Source organism: Nelusetta ayraudi, unplaced genomic scaffold, assembly GCF_046127955.1.
Source record: "Nelusetta ayraudi isolate G7.1 ecotype Tasmania unplaced genomic scaffold, CSIRO-AGI_Nayr_v1 ptg000075l, whole genome shotgun sequence".
Classification (NCBI taxonomy): Eukaryota; Metazoa; Chordata; class Actinopteri; order Tetraodontiformes; family Monacanthidae; genus Nelusetta; species Nelusetta ayraudi.
In genome coordinates, this window is record NW_027466125.1 from 1,066,748 (window position 1) to 1,086,878 (window position 20,131).

The following is a 20,131-nucleotide window of genomic DNA, read 5'->3' on the forward strand; positions in this document are numbered from 1 at the left end:
AATAAATGTATCCATAGTGTATTCTTTAAATATTTTAAATAAATAATAATAATAAAAAAAAAGACTTGACTGTCTCTTCATATCTCTCAAACACTCCCATTTTCCTCATTACTCATTGTTAGAAATATTGACATATTTTTTTTTTTTGGAATGTAGACATGATTTAAATTCAGTGAATAAGTATCTTTCAAATTCAGACCCCTGCAGCCCTGATACCAACACCGAGCAGAGATGAATACATATGTATGGTATATATATTTGAACATTAAAGGAGGCGACAGTGAAGCAAGTGCATTATTTTGCTATAGCTTTATTTCTCCATTTCACTTATTTTTTTCAGACCAATCCTTTTCTTTTGTTGAAGGAAACAAGGCTGCAGAGCCCCAGGTCGCCCTATAGAGTTTTCTTTATATATAAAACCCCCCCCACAAAATAATTTTATTGATGATAATAATAATAATTATAATTATAATTATAATAATAATAACCAAGCTTTGTCTCCACAGTTTCCATTGATCATTTTATCCTATTAAAACTCTACAGTATATACAGACTCAAATAAATCAGCATGTTATGATGATGATGATGATGATGATGATGATGATGACAGCATCAGCAGCAGCAACAGAAGAGAGACAGATGTTGAAGAAAAAAACTAAAACAAAAGTCAAAGGGATTTTTTTTACTGGACGTGGCAGCTATCCAGGATATTTTGCAACATGCAGATTTGTAAGATGACTTGAAACAAACAACAAAAACCAATTGAGCAAATCAGGAAGCAAAAACAGCAAAACTACAGAGCGCATCCCCAGTTTGTCCGTCTGTCTGACAACAGAACTTATCGTCCATCTGCTTTCACTCCCACCCGCGCTGCTTTTTTTATGCAGTAGTCATTCTGACAAGAGTGAAACCAAAAAAACAAGAACAAAAAACAGACATTGCGCTATTGCCTTCTGACACGCAGCAACAGTCCAAAAAACACGCAGTCGAGACGATCGTTGCTGAGTCTGGCTCCGCCCACCAGGTGAGAAGGGAGAGGGGCCGAGCCCCCGCGGGGCCGAGCTGGGCGACCTCACTTCCTGTTGGTCCACAGCCATATCTGTACGTCTGAGCCAGAGAGGGGGGGTTGGTGGTGGTGGCGTTGCTGGGCGGAGGGGCGGATCAGTTGTCCGGAGGGGGCGGAGACGACGAAGACGAGGAGGTGGAAGCCGCCGCCGCCCCCATCGTCTCCAGCTTGCGGAGTCGGCGGCGCCTCAGCTCGGCGGCGCCGGGCTCTCCCTCCTCCCCCACCACTCCCTCCGCTGCCTCTGCCTCCAGCAGAGTGGCGGAGGAGGAGGTGGAGGGGGCGGGGTCGGCTGGCTCCGGGGAGGCTGTAGCTCCGCCCACCTGTTCAGCTGGAAAACGATGAATGAAGAAAACGAGGATGAGTCCCAGAATAAAGCTTCGGATAATAATGTGTTTCAGAAGAGAACAGAACTTTGTTGTCATTGCACCCGAGTACAATGAAGCCTGCTGTGCAACTACAGATACACAAACACATTTATCCAAGTCCAAGTCAACAATATAAATATTAAAAGGTCCAGTGTGTAACATTGGGCTTGATTTATGATTTTTATATTGGTAAAAGCTTAACACACTGCCCATAAATACATTTATGAAAGTGGGTACTTGTTAGGAAGTTTGTCTCATTGAATATTAAACACGAAACGCGCTGTCAGGCGAGATATCTTCAAAGATTTTAGTCACTGAACCTATAAATATACAAAATAAGGCGTCTGAAAAATCAGCGCAAAAGCAGTTTTTCTCTGATTGATGTTGGGACTCACGGCTGGACGAGCTCTCCTGGCTGTGACTGTCGCTGTTGCCGGACGCCGGAGACGGGGCGGCGTTGCTGGTGCCGCTGCTGGCTTCCCCTGAGCCACTGTCAGTCCGAGGAGGCCTGAGGGAGGGAACAAGCACAGCAGCAGCAGCTGTCAGCTGGAGGTGGAAAACAGGAAACCGTTTCGCTAATCCCAGAGGTGATGAAGCTTCGGGTCTCCACCACAAGATGGCGCCGTCCAGGGCTGCTATGGCACTGACGTGTGTTGTGTTCTGTCTAAGTTTTGTGTACGTGTCCCGTGAGCCTTCTTCATTGCACTGTGTTGTATGTCTGTCGGTTGATATATGTGAAAAAAGAACTGAACTGCACACATGCCATTGCCGAAACAAATTCCTATGTGTTTTACACAATGGCAAATGAAAAGGAATCTGAATGTGAATTACGTGAGCGTGGCCACGGTGCTGAGGTAGTGGTGGATGTTGAGCATGGCGGCGTCCAGCAGGGTGTGGATGTTCTGCAGGCACTGCAGCCTGGCCTCCAGGCCCCGCCGGCCCTCCGCCTCCAGCTCCCGCAGCTCCTCCTCGGACAGCTGGGAGAGGGAGGGAGGAGGCGGGGGCATCGACGACACTGAGGCAGAGGAGGAGCAGAGTGCGAGTGTTAGAAGTGCAACCGTGTGTGTGACCTGCCATCACCAGGAACAGTGGACACTGCGCTGTCTTACTGAAGGGGGGAGGCGGAGGCATGGGCAGCCACGGTGCAGTGGGGAAGGGAGGGGGCGGGGGGAGGGAGAAGGGGAACCCTGGGATGGCCGAGCCTGGGGGAGCGGCAGCAGAGGAGTCTGCAGACGTGGTGGGCTGACTGGTACCTGAGGAGGAAACACAACAACAACAACAACAAAATCACTTAAAGGCTCCAGTGTGTAGAATTTGGCCTGATTTATGATTTTTATATCATAATAAAAGTTTAAGTGCAATAATAAAAGTGTATATTCGCAGTACAATAAAAGTCATTTGTTTTTTTTAGCCATAGAACATTTTTTATTTATATATGAGAATATACATCGAGCAAGAGTCTCGATATTGATCCTCAAATAAACCAACAAAGAACAAGGAGGGTGAGTTTAAAAAAAAAAAATGTGTCTGTGTGGAGGTCACTGAAGTTCACCGGAAGCTCAGGAGGGGGAAAGTGAGCAATAGAGCACAGCAATTTAAAAATGTAACATGACAACATGACCATTTCTTCTCGAATTATTCAGATATTCTACACTGGACCCTTAAAACAGCCTTTTTCAACCGTGAATTTTTCACGACACACCTGACATTATCTCACTGTGCACTAATGTGCCCGCTGCACAGTGGTTGAAAAACACTGCGTGGCCGTGTCAATAGATGTGCGAGGATTTTTGCCTCTTTAAGCAACACTGAATTCGACACTTATGGCCATAAAGCCAGAAACGATCCTTACCAGCCGCTTGCGCCGCCTCGGTGCTGCTCTGCGGAGCGTCAGCGGCAGCCGGAGCCGCAGCAGGTGCAGCAGGAGGAGGCACCGCCGGGAAGGGACCCCAGAAGGGGAAGATGCCCGGAGGAAACCCAGGTAACATGCCCGGAGCTGTCGGACAGGAAGGAGAAAGGCCTCAGTTTCCCAGGAAGCAGCAGACTCCCGGGAGGAAGCTCGTCGGCTTCAGGTGCTGCGTCTCAATTCAGGGTCCGCCCCCTTCAGGCCGAGCGTCCTCAGTCTGAAGGAAGCGTTCTTCGAGGACCCGGCCTAGAAGGACGGACCAAACCCCACCTCCCCGGTCACCACCCGGGACGGTCTGGCCTTCGGCGTATTTCCTCGTTTCGTCACCGCCGTTCCCTCCTGCTGGCCAACCCCGGAAGTGACGTTTTCATAGCATCAAGCTAACCATTGGTTCGCCATCTAACGATGCCGTTGGATGATCAAATAAGTAAAATCCTACGTTAAAACTGAATACTTTATGTGAAACTTCAATACTTAAATTTATATGTTGTGTCTTTGCCAGTACATGCCGCTAATTTCAGCTGACTTCCCAGGATCCCACGATGCTTTGCAGCAGCACACAAAGCATCATGGGATACCCAAGTACGTGAAGGATAGTAGCGGTGCAGCCTTGGAATCGGCTAAAACTAGTGCGTATTTCCGAGTACGCATATTGAGCGTCCTAAGCACCCTTGGGAATTGGGACAAGCCTTCACGCAGTGCGATGACGCAACTTCCTTTCAAAATGCGTACTTGAAGGATGCAGACCCTGAATTGAGACACAGCAAGAGGCTCACCATTGGCAGGCGGCGCCGCAGGGCCATTGGCTGGGGCTGCGGGGGCAGGGGGCGGAGCCTGAGCCGGGGCTGGAGTGTGGTTGTTGTTGGACGCTCGGAGGACGTCCATGCGGCACGTTGGACACGTCTGCTGCCTCTGGAACCAGGAGCGCAGGCAGCTGGGAGGACGACAGGAAGGAGGGAAAGTTGGTGAGTGAATGAATGATGGTGACGACGTCCTGGACATAGATACAGTGATGGAGGAGAAGATGAGAGAAACACAAGAGGATCTGCCGTTTCTTCCTCCGGTCAGTCCTGAGCGTTGTCAAATGTATTTTCCTTTATTCAGACACAGGTTTTTCTCCAACCTTTTTCTATAGTAGCTTGTACTGGCGTTTTTTGTAAATAGTGATATTACCTTGTGTGAAATATACTGACTCGTCCAGTCCTACTTTAATGTTTACCAGTTCTTCTGCAAGTTCTTACAAGTGTTTGCATTGCAAAAAACCAAAGACATCATGAAGGCAACTGATCTGTAATCATAATCTTGATCATGTTTGTCAAATCTGATACTGGAGCTCTTCACTAACTCTGAATCACAAGACACCCAGAAGAAAACAGGTTCTGCTGCTGCTGCTCGACCAGCGAAAATATTTGTCTATTTGTTTCTGGCTGCTTCTCAGTCTGGCTCCCATCCAAACAAACGTCAGAAGGAGGAAGACTAACGTTGCTGTTTTCAATGTGCAACTGCAAAGTACAACTTGTGCCGCGTCCAATTTAGCAAGAGAAGTGCCGTGCTGAAGCTTCTTGCTCTTCATGTTTATGTTAACTTTCACCGTCGTGTTTTTCTCACTCAGGCGGAAGAAAACGACGACGACGACGTACCTAGAGTGGAAAATGTGGTTGCAAGGCAACTTCTTGGCTCCAGTCACCATCTCTTCTCGGCAGATGATACAAACGTTGTCGGAGGCCTGCAGGTCTTCCGGAGTCGCGTCTGGGTATCTGACCAGAAGGAAAAACAAGCAAAAAAAAAAAATTAGCTTGGAGTTATATCTATAGCTTGTTTTGTTGACCAGCTAATTCAAAAAAGTCTTTGTGCAAAGTTAACACGTTTAGTCAGAGTGCTGCATTTTCCAAATCTTCCAGAATAAAGTATTCAAGGTGATCTTCTGTCATGGGAGCCGTTTGATGGGCTGCACAGACAATACGTGGAGTGGAAGGACAAACCGGTCAACCGTCGGCCTCTGTGCGTGTGTGTGTAGAGCGAGAGAGTGCACCGCGCACAGAGAGATTAATTAACGGCAGCAGCATCCGATCATTTGAATGGTGTTGAGGGGGATGAAGGGGTGAAATCAATAGACACATTGGTCTATGTGTAGCAAACAAGAATGGAACTGGATTACAAGGCAATACAACAAAATAAAGCCCAACACAACTCACAGTGTATTCATGTTGCGAATGGCTCTTCGAGACATTATGGCGTCTGTCACAGCTTTCTTGAACTGCCTGAGAGGAGAAAGAACACAGAGGCAATTTTAAAAACACGCCATTCTATGGGCAAAACCTCTGAGGATGCACAGTACAATATTACACAATATATTGTATAGAAATGACAATAAAAACTCATCATAAAAACACAGACAGACTTACCTCATCGCAAGGTACATGGGCCGAATGGCAAACAGGGGGAAGGTGTGGACCTTAATCATGATGGTCATAAAGGCAATGTAGAGCAACACCTTGATAAAGCCTGGAGAGGGAGAGAGAGAGAGAGAGAGAGAGAGAGAGAGAGAGAGAGAGAGAGAGAAAGAGAGAGAGAGTGAGAGAGACGGAAAGAGAGAGAGAAACAGCGAGAGAGAGAGAGAAAGAGAGAGAGAGAGAGAGAGAGAGAGAGGGAGAGAGACAGAGAGAAACAGCGAGAGAGAGAGAGAGAGAGAGACAGAGAGAGACAGCGAGAGAGAGGGACAGAGAGACAGAGAGGGGAAGACAGGTGTTGAGGACCAGCCAATACATGGTGTCACCACCAGCATTCAGGTGTGCGCAGACCCCTGAGGATCAGTGTGTGGTACCTGTGAAGAGCTCAGTGTAGAGCATGTAGACCGCCTTGTTGTCCCAGGGATTCTCACTCTGCAGGTCGATGGTGTGCAGGAGGTACTTGATGAAGGTGGTCAGGACCATGGTGAGCAGGATGGCGTACTGGGAGAGAGACACGGGCAGCAGGCTCAGACATTTCCTCTCTTCTTAAGGGTCGCCCGGCTATCACAAACCCAGGCTGAAGGCCCATTCTGAGCTGCACGGCGTGGCCGGGAACAGAACTGCACTGCGGACGCGCCAAGTGAAACGTGACCAACCTCAAACCCGAACACCAGCTGCACCGATGCTCCTCGGGTGATGATGCTGTGACATGCGTGGTTGACAAACATGAAGTCCAGGACAGCCAGCAGTCCCATTAGAGCTGCAGGAAACAAAATAAAACATAACCAATAACAACAGTCAATGTCGAGCGCAGAGGGACGAGAATAAAACGACAAAAACGTCTCCGCGAGGGCATCGTGGGGAGGCTGATTAGTTCCTCTGAAGACATTCAAACATCTCGCTCAGTAAATCAGAGGCCACACAGAGGCTTTAAGACGGAGCAGTTACATGTCAAATAAAATGAAATCGAACTAAGATAAATAGTACTACTAGTCTAGAGGACATTGCACTACGCTGCAGTTTCACTGATTTGCATTTAGTTTCAGTCAGACTCACTTCTCATGAAGAACCAGCAGACCAGAAAGAAGACTTTAAAAAAAAAAAAAGTAACTGCAATAAAAACGAAATGTAGTACGAGACTCCATACTCACATAATACTCTCATGTGGAACAGCCAAGATATGTTTGGACTTCTTTCCATCTGAAAAGAAAAAAAGGTTTGAAGTCAGCAACTAGTATTTGAAACACGTCTATTTCATTGTAACACAACAGTGTGTCACAGTGACACAGCGGCTGACTATCAAATATTTGTTTAGCACTTGCAGCCTCGCACCATCTGCCCATTTTTACCCGTGCCTTCTTAGAATAAATGGGGGGAACACAAACTTAAACACGCTGATGGAAGTTCAGGTTCACTCACAAAGTCCACCCGGTCTTCAGCCAACCAGTGGAAGCACTTGAGGAAGAGCAGGAGGGTGAAGAGGGCCACAAAGCGCGGGGAGAAGTCGTCCCTGAACACGGTGAAGGCCAGGCACGTCTCCGTCACTGCATACCAGGAGCGCTCGATGAGGTGCTGACAGCAGAGAGAAGGTAAGGCCACTGTACTTGTACTGGAAGGTCATTAAGGAAACCTTTTTTCTTTTTTTAAGAGGAAACAAAGTAACTACCTCCATTTCTGCAGCTCTCAGTTGTCCAAAAAAGACTTTTCTCATGAACTTTCCCAGCAGGAACACAAGCACGAACGCCTGAATGTACAACACCTGGTGGCATAAACACAACTGTGGGTTGACTGTAGTCAAAACGTCAAGGTATTTATTCTGTTGAGTGAGAGAAAAAAAACAAACGCATTTTATTATTTGTCTGCGGCTACACTTACTGCCATGCTGGGGCTACTCTTGGTGAGGTAGACCACCGTGGGATAGAACTGGTGCTTGAGGAGGTAAGCATGAGCCACCACAGCCCCAGTCAAGGCCAGACTGGTGGCAGTCACCAGGACTGCTCTCACCATCTTGGAAGCAGGTGCAGATCCTGAGAGGGAAGACGGGTCGGGTGGTAAAAGATCATTCAGAAAAAGCGGAAAGAGAAACTGATCTTTGAAGGCATTAAAGACGAAAGCACTGATGCATGCAGGCGCGGAGACGTCCGCTCAGTGCACGAGAGAGAAGAAGAAAAAAATATATTAAAGCGCATGCAACCAGCCTCTCAATCTGAGAGAAGTCCTCTGTGTAACCAGCTTAACATAAAACAAAACAAGTTTAGAAGAGAATAAGTGGTGAATGTTTTCCTGCCTTTAAACCGGTTTAGAGTCCGCCCCCCTTTTGTTCTACTCAGGCCAGGCTGAACTAAAGGATTGAATTCAGGCGTTACTCAAAAATCGTAAGAATTTACATGAGAATTAGGACAGGCACACAATTATTATTATTATTATTATTATTATTATTATTATTATTATTATTATTATTATCATTGATTTAATTGACGATTTATTTTATTTTATACTATCCAGTTAATTATTATCAGCTTGACCACGCACTGGGAGAGACACGCAATTTACGAACAAATAACGAAAAACAGGACTTAAAACGAACTGGCACAAGAAAAAGCCGCATAAATCGTAACGCATCATTCATTGTCAACACAGTCTCAGTTTCGGAAAAGGGTTCTTGCCCAGTTTATTTGCTCCAGGTGCTTCTGTTTCCAATCGCGTTGCACACCGTTCAAGCTAACTTGCTTCGATACATTATTCCAACCCTCCTGGTACTTAACTAACGTCTAAATATACGTCCTCCTTTACTCCCACTGATGAAATATAGACAAGACATTTCGGCTGACTCAACATTGGTAGATTAGCTAACGCGAAGGCTACATTAACTTTAAGAAATATAGCTAACCTTAGCAGGGCTACGGAAATAAAATAAAATACAAACTCACACTGACACGCTATAGAGAGACCTAAATATCACAAAATATTTGTTTAACTTGCGTTTTATACGTTACGTACACAATGCTCACATACGGCTGGGTTTAATAAAGTTAACTAAGGCAGTTTGTGGAAGCTAGCGCTTTGTCGCTTGCTAACTACCTGGTAGCGTCACAGCTGTCAGTGGTCTGCAGGAGCCGCCGACTCGGATGTCTGGGGAAGACTCCGCGGAGTCCTCGGCGACTTTGACGGACGTCCTCCTCGTCTGCTGCTCAAATCTATATATTACTGGCGACTACTCCATTTCCCTAATTTTACCTTCGCCCCCCACAGCACTTGTTATCCTCACCCTGCCAGGCTACGTGTTTATCTTTGGCTTGCCCGTCGGAGCCACATCACATCCGGCTGTTACGGTAATTCAACGCAAGATTAAAGTCGCGCATAAAAAGCGTTTTTCGTCTTTGGCAGCCACTTATTTCTTTCTTTCACAAAAATAAGTAATAAAGTAGTTTGTCTTTGAAGTTTAATCGCGCACTTTCAATCAACGCTGTAGTATGAAACCAAATGGCTTTAATATTCTGCGAGGTGGCCGGACTTTTTACAGGCTTTACGGTAGACGAAAACGTGGACCAATGAGAAGTTCTCTTTGGCTGACGCTCATTTGTGTTACGGTAATCCTTTCACACAGAAAGGATGTTTTTTTCTTTTTCAAATGTGCCTCTTTCACACAACAAATAATGTCATGCAAATAATGCATATTCATACTCCCCCAAGTAAACTTGTAATAAACCCAAAGAAAATGAAGTTAAAGCAAATTTAACTCATGACGTCACATTGTTTTTTCCAATGGGGGAAAACTGATTTGCCAAGATTTCTGCTTTACCTTAAATCATCATTTTTTAAATCAATCTTTCCAAACTACCATAAAATTGTTTAACTCACGCTTGTGTTGGGATGAACCTTTAATAATAGTTTGAATATCACAGTATGACGAAAACACACATACCCTTACATATTTCTCTAAATGCAATTAATTTGTCCACCAAATTTTAGTTCACAAGGTAAACTAAATTAAATACCACTTAACTTTATGTCTTCATCTGTGACTCTGATTCATATTTTCCACTTTTGCACGCGTGTGTGCCGTCAGCAATGTGTGGCCTGCCAAGCGTGACTCCACTCAAAATGGACAGAGAAGCAGACGTAAATAATCAGTGTAATCAAATAACCTGTTTATTTCATTGAGCTAATGAAGTCACTTATCTATCAACATAATGCCTTAGTACCCATGCCAAAAAAAGTTTTCAATACGCCTCCACAAAACGGATGAGTGCACAATTTTGTTAATAAGTGAATATGGAAAATACAGTTGCGCTTACTTGAACAAGGATCAATAGTGATAATGTCCATTTTCTGATTATATCATAAATGACTACTTCTATTGCAACAGATGTAACATTCACAATGTTGTTGTTAGCTTATGGCATGTTAAACTTGTTCAGTGATCGCTCTCCCATATCAAAAACTAACAGTTTGGAATACACAACCTCATCTTAAAAGGCACAAGCTCAGCATTCATTTCTAGCAGGAGACTATTCTTTAAAAAAACAAAAAAAAACAAACAAAAAAAACAGAGCATTTTAATATATCCGAGCCTAACGATAAAACATTGTGTCTATATCTCATTGTAAATATCTGACATTGAGACACCAATGTAAGAATTAAGTAAAAACCTCCAATTTCGTCTTTCGGAAACGAGGCAGAGACACAAACCGGTCCTGCATCATTAAAAACTACACATATAAAGAAATAAGAACATCTGCAAAAAAAACAAAAAAACAAAACAATAAACAAACAAAAACAAAACTTTTGTCAGAGTCACGCTCGACAGTGGAGCCCTGGACTCCTGCAGGTGCTGTTGTTGTTGCCTCGTCAAGCAGTAGCGTGTCTGCGTTGTTGCCATCGTTCCAGGTCGTTTGCTTGTAACATTACCGTGTTCAAACTCCACCAATTCCGCACGCTGTTCCGCTATCAGCCAGAGTTCAACGTCTCCCCGCCCCCCCGCCCCCGCAAAAAAAAATCAAATGTAAACAGTTCAGTCATTAAGACCACCTTAATTTAGAAATCACAGAAGAGGTTAAAAGTTAAAAAAAAAAAAAAAAAAAAAAAGAGGAGAGGAAAGTCAAGAGAACCTGCCCTCTCCGTCATTAGGACACTGAGGAGATTGGGTTGAGAGGAGAGCCCATTTGTGTCAACACCTTGTCCAGCCACTGAAGCGGCCCGTGCAAGTGCACTTCGATCCAGCAGGGGGTGCTGGTGACATCTTGTCTGTGATACTCCGCGCCCCAGCCCTGAAAAGAGGAGAAAAGAGGAAAAAGTGGACAAATGAGCCGTGATTCTCCCTCCCTCCCACTGGTACCAATGCAGCACGGTGCCTCACCTTGACGAAGCTCATCCTGATGGTGCACATCTTGGTGAGCTCGTACACGGCCTCGAAGCCGTGGTTGACCGACTGGGCGAGGAGCTGCGCAAACTCCTGGTTGTTGAAGATCTTGAGGCTGCAGCCGCTGGGGATCTTGCAGACGGTGGTGGGGTGGAAGCCGTGGTGGTAGTTGCAGTTGCGGCTCTGGACAAAGATGCTGGTGTCGCTGAGGCACTCGGCGTACACCTCCCCGCCCACGTAGTACAGGTGCACTCCTGCGCCACAGAGAAGCACAAGGTCAGGGAATGCAGGTCAGCCCCCCCCATCTCCATCTTATTTATTGTTATAGTCTTTGTTGCTGCTATTAGCCCGTTGATACTGTAACTCTCTTGTGTATCTATCGCTGCTGTGACACCAAACATTCCGCCCTTGGGGGAGAATCAGAGTTCATTCCTTTCGATTCCGTTCCGCCGCTCCCGGTTCTACCTTTGCCGATGTGCCGGCGCGTGTTCTCGATGGTGGAGTTGCGGTTGACGTTGGACAGCAGGCCGAGGCAGAAGCGGTTCTTGTTGTTGGAGGGGTCGGTGAAGCCGTCCACCAGCACGCTGGTCGACGAGGCGTGGTAGGCCTCGCCCACGCGGTTGTTGAGCTCATAGTAGACGATGGAGCACCAGTGGCTCGGCTCCTCGTACTCCACCGGCTGCACGTCTGAGGACACACACACACACACACACACACACACACACACACACACACACACACACACACACACACACACACACACACACACACACACACACACACACACACACACACACACACACACACACACACACACACAGGTGAGTCATGAGCTGGCAGTCGACTTCCTCCCACGCACTAAAATATTCTCCCCAAGGCTGAAGGCATAAAAGTGCTTCTGCACGCTCAAACAGTTGCAATGTAAACCTTCCAATGAGGACACAACACAAACACCCGGTAGGAATTCAACCTGCCACGGAGCCACTATATCTGAGTTCAATTATTTTAGAAGTAAAAAAAAGAAGAATTTTCAAGGTTTCATTGTATAAATATAAGCAAACAACTGGTTTGAAATTATTTTGATACAATGTGTAATTCACACCCGCCCCCTTAAAGGTGCAGTGTGTAAACAATTTAAGGAAGCCTGCCTGACACTCGCGTTTTGAATTTAGTTCACCGTCAGGTGGGCTACCTTAAAAAAATGACGTTGCAAGATGGCAGCTAACCAAGAGCAAGGCCGGTACTGCTCCGTGTATATTCTTCTATATATGAGAATCATTCTAAGGATAGGAAAACCAAATAACCTTTGCATTTATGGGAAGTACGTTAAGCTTTTACCAATGTAAAAATCATAAATCAAGCCAAAAGTTACACACTGGACCTTTAATAAATACGGCCACTCTCACTGAAGTCACATAAAACCTGACTTCCTGTTTTTTTTTTTTTTGGTTTTGTCTTTATGTACTGAGGGCCTCCCTGACTGGGTGAAGCGGGTAGTGTGCAGCTCTCACCTCCTCTGGCCATGTTTGGTGCCACCAGGTTGATGCTGGTGTCCATGGACTGGCTCTCCTGGCCCATCTGCTCGTCAGGAGGCATGTAGGCCGGGGGCGGGGTGTCAGCTGAGACATGACGGGAGCAGTTAGTGAGGATGAGGCCAGTTGTCGTTGCTGGTAAATAGACACTCGTGCTCACACACACACGCACGCACGCACGCACACATTACCACCTCCACCCCCACCATCCCCAAAGACTCCAACAATCACTGCAGGATCTGGAGCCCAGAAAAAGGCGTCAGATTTCACGTATGCTATCTCCCTTGCCGGGCCACAAGATAACCCTGTTCCCCACAGAGCTGCAACACGAGCTCTCCAAGCAGCAGCCAGGTTGGGAAATTTAAAAAAAAAAAAAAAAAATGCAGAGAGAGGGAAAAAACTTCATGGAAATACAAAGAGAGAAGAATAAACCCCGACTCTTAAAGTGACACTAAAAACACGTCATGCTCCGCCATCTGCAGCTTCGTAGCTGCACTGACATCATCAAAGTGACGACGTCAAGGGGATTATTAACATTTTCTGCTGTTTCGTTCTATTAGTGTCTTCCAAATACAGCAGGCCTGTGTGGCGTCTCATCATTGGTGCAACGCAGGAGAAGATCTGCGGGCATTTCATTCCATCTCATATCGGGGCATAACTTCATCTCTGCTCAGCGAAAAATAAAATAATAAAATAATGATTGTCTGTGCAGGTTCCCAGTCATCCAGGTCTTCTTAATTTAGGAGGGCTTGAGTTGAGGCCACTGGACTTGTTCTCGCAATCTTAAAGCTTGCAAGAACAAGTCCAGTGGCCTCGACTCAACCCCTCGACTCAACCCCTTTCACAACCCAACGATTCCAAACAAAAATTCCAGTCAACTCCATTCAATGTGTGAGCTACCTGGGAGCTGGAATGGACTGGACGGCCCCGAGCTGGCAGGAGAGTTGGGGTAGGTACCGCTGCTGGCCGGCGACGGCGGGTACGGCGAGTTGGGAGAGATGGGGAACGCGGTGCCCCCGCCGCCTCCTCCTCCTCCTCCGCCTCCTCCCCCTCCTCCTACTCCTCCTCCTCCGCCACCCCCACCGCCACCACCGCTGTGTTGCTGCTGGAAAGACTCTGGAAAGGTGGCGTTGAGCGGCATGTGCGGCTCGTTGTGGGTGAGGTTGCGGAACTGCACCAGCAAGCTGTGCTGCGGGTTGAACTCGCTGTGCCGCGGTACCAGGACGGGAGGGAGCACTGGAGAGCGAGGGGAGGGAGAGAAAATGAACTGCTTGATGTTCAGGCAGGAGAGGCCATGTGTTCTAAACTGCTTTGCTGATAATCGGCTCATCCATGTTTCCTCCCGTTAGCATCAAAGTATGAGGAAGTCGCGATGCACCAGTATCTGGACCGATAACTGGGTCGACTACTGGACTCGGAAAATACGTACCGATATCGCAACATCAATACCAGTTGTGTGTATGTATGCCTGCAAATGACAATTTCGTTAAATGTGTGCATTTGCGCTGCAGTGAAGCTTGAGACAGTCAGCCTGTTCTAGAAAAGAACCGCTGAGGAATGTTGTTCAAATAACAGGACATCTGTGGAAAAATAAAACCAACTGTGTGTAATGACATCATCAAGCAGGTGAGCAGTGACATGCAACTGCTCGCACTGTACTCGTCCGGTAAGACAGTGCTATCAGTGCGTCCCTGCTAGAAAAATGAATGAAATGCAGTGATTTTTTTAGTTTTGCCTCTAGTGTAGGACCACTATATCGTACGCATAGACGGAGAAAAAAAACAAATAAAAACCATGGAAAAGCTTTGAATGACAATGCTCGGTATTTTTTACTCATCTTTTTTCTTAAATCAAGACTACAGCTCGACTACAGGCTTCAACGCTGCCCGCCGCAGGGTTTAGCTTTAAATGACAAGAGGTAGCGTCTTCATCGACCAATAGGTAACCCCCCCCTCCCCCCAACCCGGCCAAAAAAAGCGCGGGGGAGGGGGCGAAGAGGATGTAGGGTGGGGATGAGGAAGCGCTGGTAGTTTATTCCGAGAGGTTTATGCCTTCAGTGAGCCGCTCTCTGATGCCACACCCCATCTGGAGTGCCTGAAGCACATAATCTAATAAGACTCCAAAAGAGCGAGTGATATTGATTTTCTGTGAAGCGGAGGGGGGCAGGGGGGGCGGAGGATGAAACAGGCCTGTGTGATGACAGCCTCCTGACCTTTGTGGATCTGTTTACCAGCGCCGCAGTTGAGCCACAGTCCTGGCAGCCGGGCTCAGGCTCATGCTCAGGCTCAGGCTCAGGGATGCATGCAATCATCTCATTGGATCAAATCACAGTTGCTGCAATTTATGCGAATGATAAAAACACGCTTCCTCCCCCCCCCCCAAATCTTTATTTTAATTGTTCTTTAAGTCTCTTTGCAACTTCTATGAACTGATTGCTGATGATTGATTGTGCGGCTGAGAAACTGAATTTCCTTTGAGGTAAATAAAGCAACTATCTATCTACCTACCTATCTATCCATCCATCTATAAGACTAAACACGTGCTCTTGAGACATCTTAACCCTTTTTTTTTTTTTTTTTTTTTTACTTCCGAGCTGCCTCGACTGTACGGGTGCCTACCTGGACTCTCCACTCTCTTGTAGTGATACGGGTTGATGCAGACCTCCTTCTGCTTGGAGCCAAACGGGTACTCGCACACCTCCAGCGGCTTGAGTTCATGGTGGGACTGCAGGTCGGGCCAGCGCCACACTCGGCAGTAGATGACGTGGGGCAGGCCCTTCCTGTGGGAGACCTGCAGCCGGCCGTCCAGCGAGCGGGGAATGGTGACACACTTGCTAGGCTGGCCGGGGCAGCTCAGCGCCTTCTCCAGGTCCTCCATGGCGCCCTTCTTCTTCTTCAGCTTCTTGACCAGCGCGTCCACGGCCTTCTCGGCCCATTTCTCCTCCTCGTCCCCTTGTTTCCAGCCGAGGAGACGCTTGACTGCCGGGCTCGTGAAGGAGAACAGGCTAGACATTGAGGTCATGCTGGAGTCGACAGAACCAGGGGGGAAAAGTCAGGCGCTGCTGAGGCGGCCCGGGACACTGCAGCGGCGGAAGGGGGAGGGGTGGAGGTCGGCGATCTCCCCGCCGACACGGCGCGCGCAAAAAAACGGGCGGCCGAAGAGAGCCGACGAGTTGAGGTTGTGAGTTTTAGAGGCCGGCAGAGATGAGGGGTGGGGCAGGGGAGAGGAGAGGAGGCTTTAGCCTTGTCTGACCAAGGACAGGAAGCAGGGGAGGGAGGGGAGTCAGCAAGCAGGACGCAGCTGCTGCTGCTCAGGAAGGACCCTGCAGCAAACTGTCCGGACTCGGGTGCCCGACGCTGACAGAGGGAGGGGAGATGGGGACCTCCGTCCAACTGACGCGCTGCAGCAGGGTCTCACCAGTCCAAAGGGAACGACGCTTCACCAGCTCCCTCCCAGAACCTCTGTGGGCTGACGTTCCCACTTTCAGATGCGAGTGTTGAGCTTCGGTTGCCTCCTGCAGAAGTGGAGAGACAAAAGATGTGTGTTTAGACACTGAGAAACAAGTGCAAGCTTGTATTCATCTTTTTAAAAGCTACTGGACACTTAAAAGTGTTTTATTTTATGGGGACTTCTGTTGGATCACAGGCAAAACATGGAAGAAATCTTCCTCAGACAGCTGTAAAAAGAAACCTGAATCTGGGTTGGATTGCCATGATTATACAAGCGAGGAAAAATTCACACTCAAAGCAAGGTGACACTTGTTCAGCTTATGAATGAATACTGGTGGACTGGATTCTGCCAGTTGCAGGTCAAATATTCCTAATGCTGTGAGCTAAAGACAGAAATCATCTGGAGCATTGCATGAACCCTGACAAAAGGCAAGATTGCCATCAGCATTTACACCCTTAAAACATCATCATGGTCTTATTGTAACAAGACAGATTCAATATTCATTTGAAGCGAAACAATAAACTATTCTTAATGGTGTACATTCAAAACGATCTATTGTTTCAGCATTGCACAGACGCGCACCACCATTTCCACCAATTAATAAAAATAAAGACTTTCAAACAAACAATGTAGTCTCAGAACACACACACACACACACACACACACACACACACACACACACACACACACACACACACACACACACACACACACACACACACACACACACACACACACACACACACACACACACACACACACACTGTGACAGTGGCAGCTGTTGGGAGGTTTATGAAATAGTCCCGAGTCAGAAAGGATGTTACCACAAAGAGCTGCTTCCTCCCTCATCCCATCCCTGCCACGATCCCTCCCTTCCAGCACACAGCTGTTCAGCAGCGCTGCGCCCACTTGCACCTCTCATTGTTCTACATTCACATTCTGTAAAAGCAGACGAAAAGCTCCTCAAGTATAACATGCAAACACTTCTTCTTCTTCTGCCGCATTATACGGAGTGTCCAAACGCACGGCAGCAAAAAACAAACAAAAATAAAATCACCTGCTAAATACTCTCAGACTGTATGACACTACACGCCAGTGGTTGTTTCCACTGGGATCTGATTCAGCGAGACCTTGTAGATCAACAGTGATTCATCAGGTCAGTTTGGACGGCGTGCGATGACTAGTGACGAGATAACAACAAAGGGACATGCCCTATTTTCCTAGAATAGGCAGAAACTATTGTTGCCTGAATATGGCTCGGGGGGGGGGGGGGGGGCAAAAAATCTGTTCGGGTGGATCTGTGTATGAAACACTTCTGATTAATCAGATTACCAAAATGTGACCAGTTTTCACTTGGCTGTTGTTGGATATGGATCAGCTCGAGGCCCCAGTTTGCTGCCTGCTCACAAATAACCGTGGGTTCTTTCTGAACTGTACGCTATTCACCACAATCCATCAGTTGTAGCTCCTCAGAATTCCTGAGCAGATGGGTGGGTTATAATTAAAACAAAGACACGCACCTGCGTGCTGATTGAACAATCCCCTTATATGACAAATGCTTAGCATAATGACAACGTATCACAAATTACGGAGGGTGCACAAATGTGTAAAGCGTGAGAGCAGATCGATGTATAAATATACAATTTTATGGGAATCACTCCTTTTTATGGCTCAAAACGCATCTAATTAGAGGTAAATCTTTCAGCGGACCGTTCGGAAACCAATTTGTCAAACATAATGAGAATTCCCACCTCAATTAAAACTATCAGACCACACAAACAAAAGTTGAAGAACATCTGAAATCATCTGCCAAATCCGTTCATCGGCTTTAATTTCGCACGTTTCGCTCCTTAATTAACTTGGGGCTAACGCTCACAACGCCCCTGGATGTTAATTTCGTTTGTGAGGTGAGTGTATAAAATAATGCCGTGTATGTATGAAGTATAGCGGGCAGACAATATGGAAGAGAGGGTGGTTGAGTGGTAAAGTAGAACACCCTCCACCCAGGGAGAGAGACGCGATCTGAGGACGCACAACAATCCGACACAAACACCCCAAAACGGCGGTGAAAATTGTTCCAAATTGATCTACAGTCCCAGTAAACCGCATCCCGCCTGACCGTAAAGGATCTTTTTATTCCACGTTTCTGAACTTAGTATGCAGCAATCAAGTTGTGGGACATCGCAATGGTGCTAACTCTGCTAACTAGCCTCGACAACGTTACCGACCAGATTTTTTTTTTTTTTTGCTAAAAAGTTAGCTTGAGTCAAACACTTCATAACACCTCTTAACTCTGTTATAAAAAAAGTTACTTTTACGACCAGCAGTTCGACGGGACGTGGTTTTTAATGGTAGAGTACGACGACGTGCGCCGCCTTATATGTTTTAACCCCTTTAGTCGTTAAGCCCAAAAATTATTTCAGCGTTCCTCCATTCCAGAAACTTTTTTTTTGAACTTCACACAGCCGCCGAGCCTGAGCTAATGCTAACAGTTAGCCGCAGCCGTCCGAGGGAAAGTGCTTAGGCGATGCCTCTGCCTGCCCTGCGCTCTCTTCCTCTGATGCATGTAGCTCACTGGATCCCGCTTCTATTCTCTTTTAAACACAACAAAACAACCAAGCCTTGGGTCACATACCTCTTGACAGCGCGCACCGACGGCAGCCGTGTCTCGCCGCGAAACGTTTCAGCGACCATTCATACTTTTCCGCAAATATTTCCTCGCGTTTTCCCAATACTTCTTCTCACTCCCCGTCAGCCCCGTACCATGTCCTCCAGACCTCCGAGGCAAAGTGCATATCACTCCGCGTTCCAGACAAACTAGTGCACGCTCTAATAAGAGGCGCTGCGGAGACTTTGGGCTGTAAATTATAAAAAATCTCCCCCAAAACCTTTGCCCGTAAGAAAACTGTCACGACGACTAATATGTACGAGCAATTTAATTTGTGGACTCAACCAAAGCACTCATTGCTCACTTTACCCCGCGTACGAAATTATTAACATTTACCAGTAAAGTATCTTTTCGAACACTTTGTGTGTTATAAGAAACGTCTCTAACAGCTCAATATATAATCATCAGACGAAAGAGGAGAAAACTCGGTACTTTTTAGCTGTTTGTGGTGGTGAGTATGAATTCGGGTCTTCCTCGGTGGTCGTGCTTCGGTTCTGGAACGTCTCACAAGTAAGTTGCTGGCTCCACTAAGTCTGGACCGGTGTTGCATTGAAATCTGTGACCGCTCCGAACATTGTGACTATAGGGGGCGCTGTTGCACAAGTATTATTATTTCCCCTCCCCACCTCCTTCCCTCATTTCATTGACGTTGACCTAAAAGAAGAGCGTGAATACATTGTGTTCAATATATTAAACAAATAAATGTTGTGCTTTTATTACATAAACCGTTTTTTTTTGTTAAATGAATGAGTTGACTTGTCCAGATGGATTAACGTTACATGATGTCATATTTTTTGAGAAACTGCCTCGTTAATTTGAGCCATAACTGCAAAACAATAATGTGAATGAAAATGAGGAAAACCAACTAATGCGGTTGTTACTCAGTTAATTTCTGACAGCAGCCGTCTACCAACTTGAATTGGTTTCACTTCTAAAGGAGCCTCAAGGAAAATGTATGTCTTATCTTGGGATAAGAATGAACAAAAATCTATTTTGCGAGGCTCTACAGCAGGGGTCACCAACGTGGGCACCAGGTAGCCCCCCAAAGACCTCATGAGCAGCCCGCAGGCCCGTTCGAAAAATTGTACAGCTCGTTGAGCTGCGACTAAAATTCAATTTTATCCAACCTTGTTATGTCATTTTTGATAATTATTGAGAACTCACGAGCCTGATAAGTGTCTTCACATAGGAGAGTATCATTAATAATAATAGATAACTCAGAGAGTTTGTTATTTCAGGAGAATCTAGCAAACTGGTAGCTCTTCATACGGCTCAGGACCCATGAAGTAGCTCTCAGTGCCAAAAAGGTTGGTGACCCCTGCCTTACAGAGC

The 20,131-nt window shown here is 46.6% G+C and overlaps 2 protein-coding genes across 2 annotated transcripts; both read right to left on the bottom strand.

Moving 5' to 3' along the window:
* Window positions 1-506: 506 nt before the first annotated feature.
* syvn1 (synovial apoptosis inhibitor 1, synoviolin) lies at window positions 507-9,107 on the bottom strand. The gene is made up of 16 exons (XM_076043421.1): window positions 8,869-9,107; window positions 7,663-7,814; window positions 7,454-7,546; window positions 7,207-7,359; window positions 6,939-6,987; window positions 6,444-6,547; window positions 6,162-6,288; window positions 5,743-5,842; window positions 5,533-5,598; window positions 4,978-5,094; window positions 4,114-4,271; window positions 3,284-3,427; window positions 2,541-2,684; window positions 2,263-2,446; window positions 1,827-1,939; window positions 507-1,394 (listed from the first exon to the last, which is right to left on the bottom strand). The coding sequence occupies exons 2-16, from the start codon at window positions 7,792-7,794 to the stop codon at window positions 1,162-1,164; spliced, it is 1,917 nt and encodes a 638-aa protein (XP_075899536.1). The 5' UTR covers window positions 7,795-7,814; window positions 8,869-9,107; the 3' UTR covers window positions 507-1,161.
* An 810-nt stretch (window positions 9,108-9,917) lies between these two features.
* Window positions 9,918-18,947, bottom strand: smad5 (SMAD family member 5). The gene is made up of 7 exons (XM_076043426.1): window positions 18,767-18,947; window positions 15,300-16,195; window positions 13,582-13,917; window positions 12,661-12,768; window positions 11,615-11,836; window positions 11,147-11,403; window positions 9,918-11,057 (listed from the first exon to the last, which is right to left on the bottom strand). Exons 2-7 carry the CDS (start codon window positions 15,700-15,702, stop codon window positions 10,914-10,916), a joined length of 1,470 nt encoding a protein of 489 aa, XP_075899541.1. The 5' UTR covers window positions 15,703-16,195; window positions 18,767-18,947; the 3' UTR covers window positions 9,918-10,913.
* Window positions 18,948-20,131: the final 1,184 nt, after the last annotated feature.

Excerpts from the sequence above, each read along its gene's own strand:
- syvn1 (XM_076043421.1), bottom strand. The coding sequence starts at position 7,794 with ATGGTGAGAGCAGTCCTGGTGACTGCCACCAGTCTGGCCTTGACTGGG. Across the intron at positions 7,360-7,453 it reads TGAGAGCTGCAGAAATGGAG|CACCTCATCGAGCGCTCCTG; the intron begins GTAGTTACTTTG and ends CTCTGCTGTCAG. Across the intron at positions 5,599-5,742 it reads CCCATGTACCTTGCGATGAG|GCAGTTCAAGAAAGCTGTGA; the intron begins GTAAGTCTGTCT and ends TTCTCCTCTCAG.
- smad5 (XM_076043426.1), bottom strand. The coding sequence starts at position 15,702 with ATGACCTCAATGTCTAGCCTGTTCTCCTTCACGAGCCCGGCAGTCAAG. Across the intron at positions 13,918-15,299 it reads CAAGAGAGTGGAGAGTCCAG|TGCTCCCTCCCGTCCTGGTA; the intron begins GTAGGCACCCGT and ends CTCGCTCTCCAG. Across the intron at positions 11,837-12,660 it reads ACCAAACATGGCCAGAGGAG|ACGTGCAGCCGGTGGAGTAC; the intron begins GTGAGAGCTGCA and ends GTGTGTCCTCAG.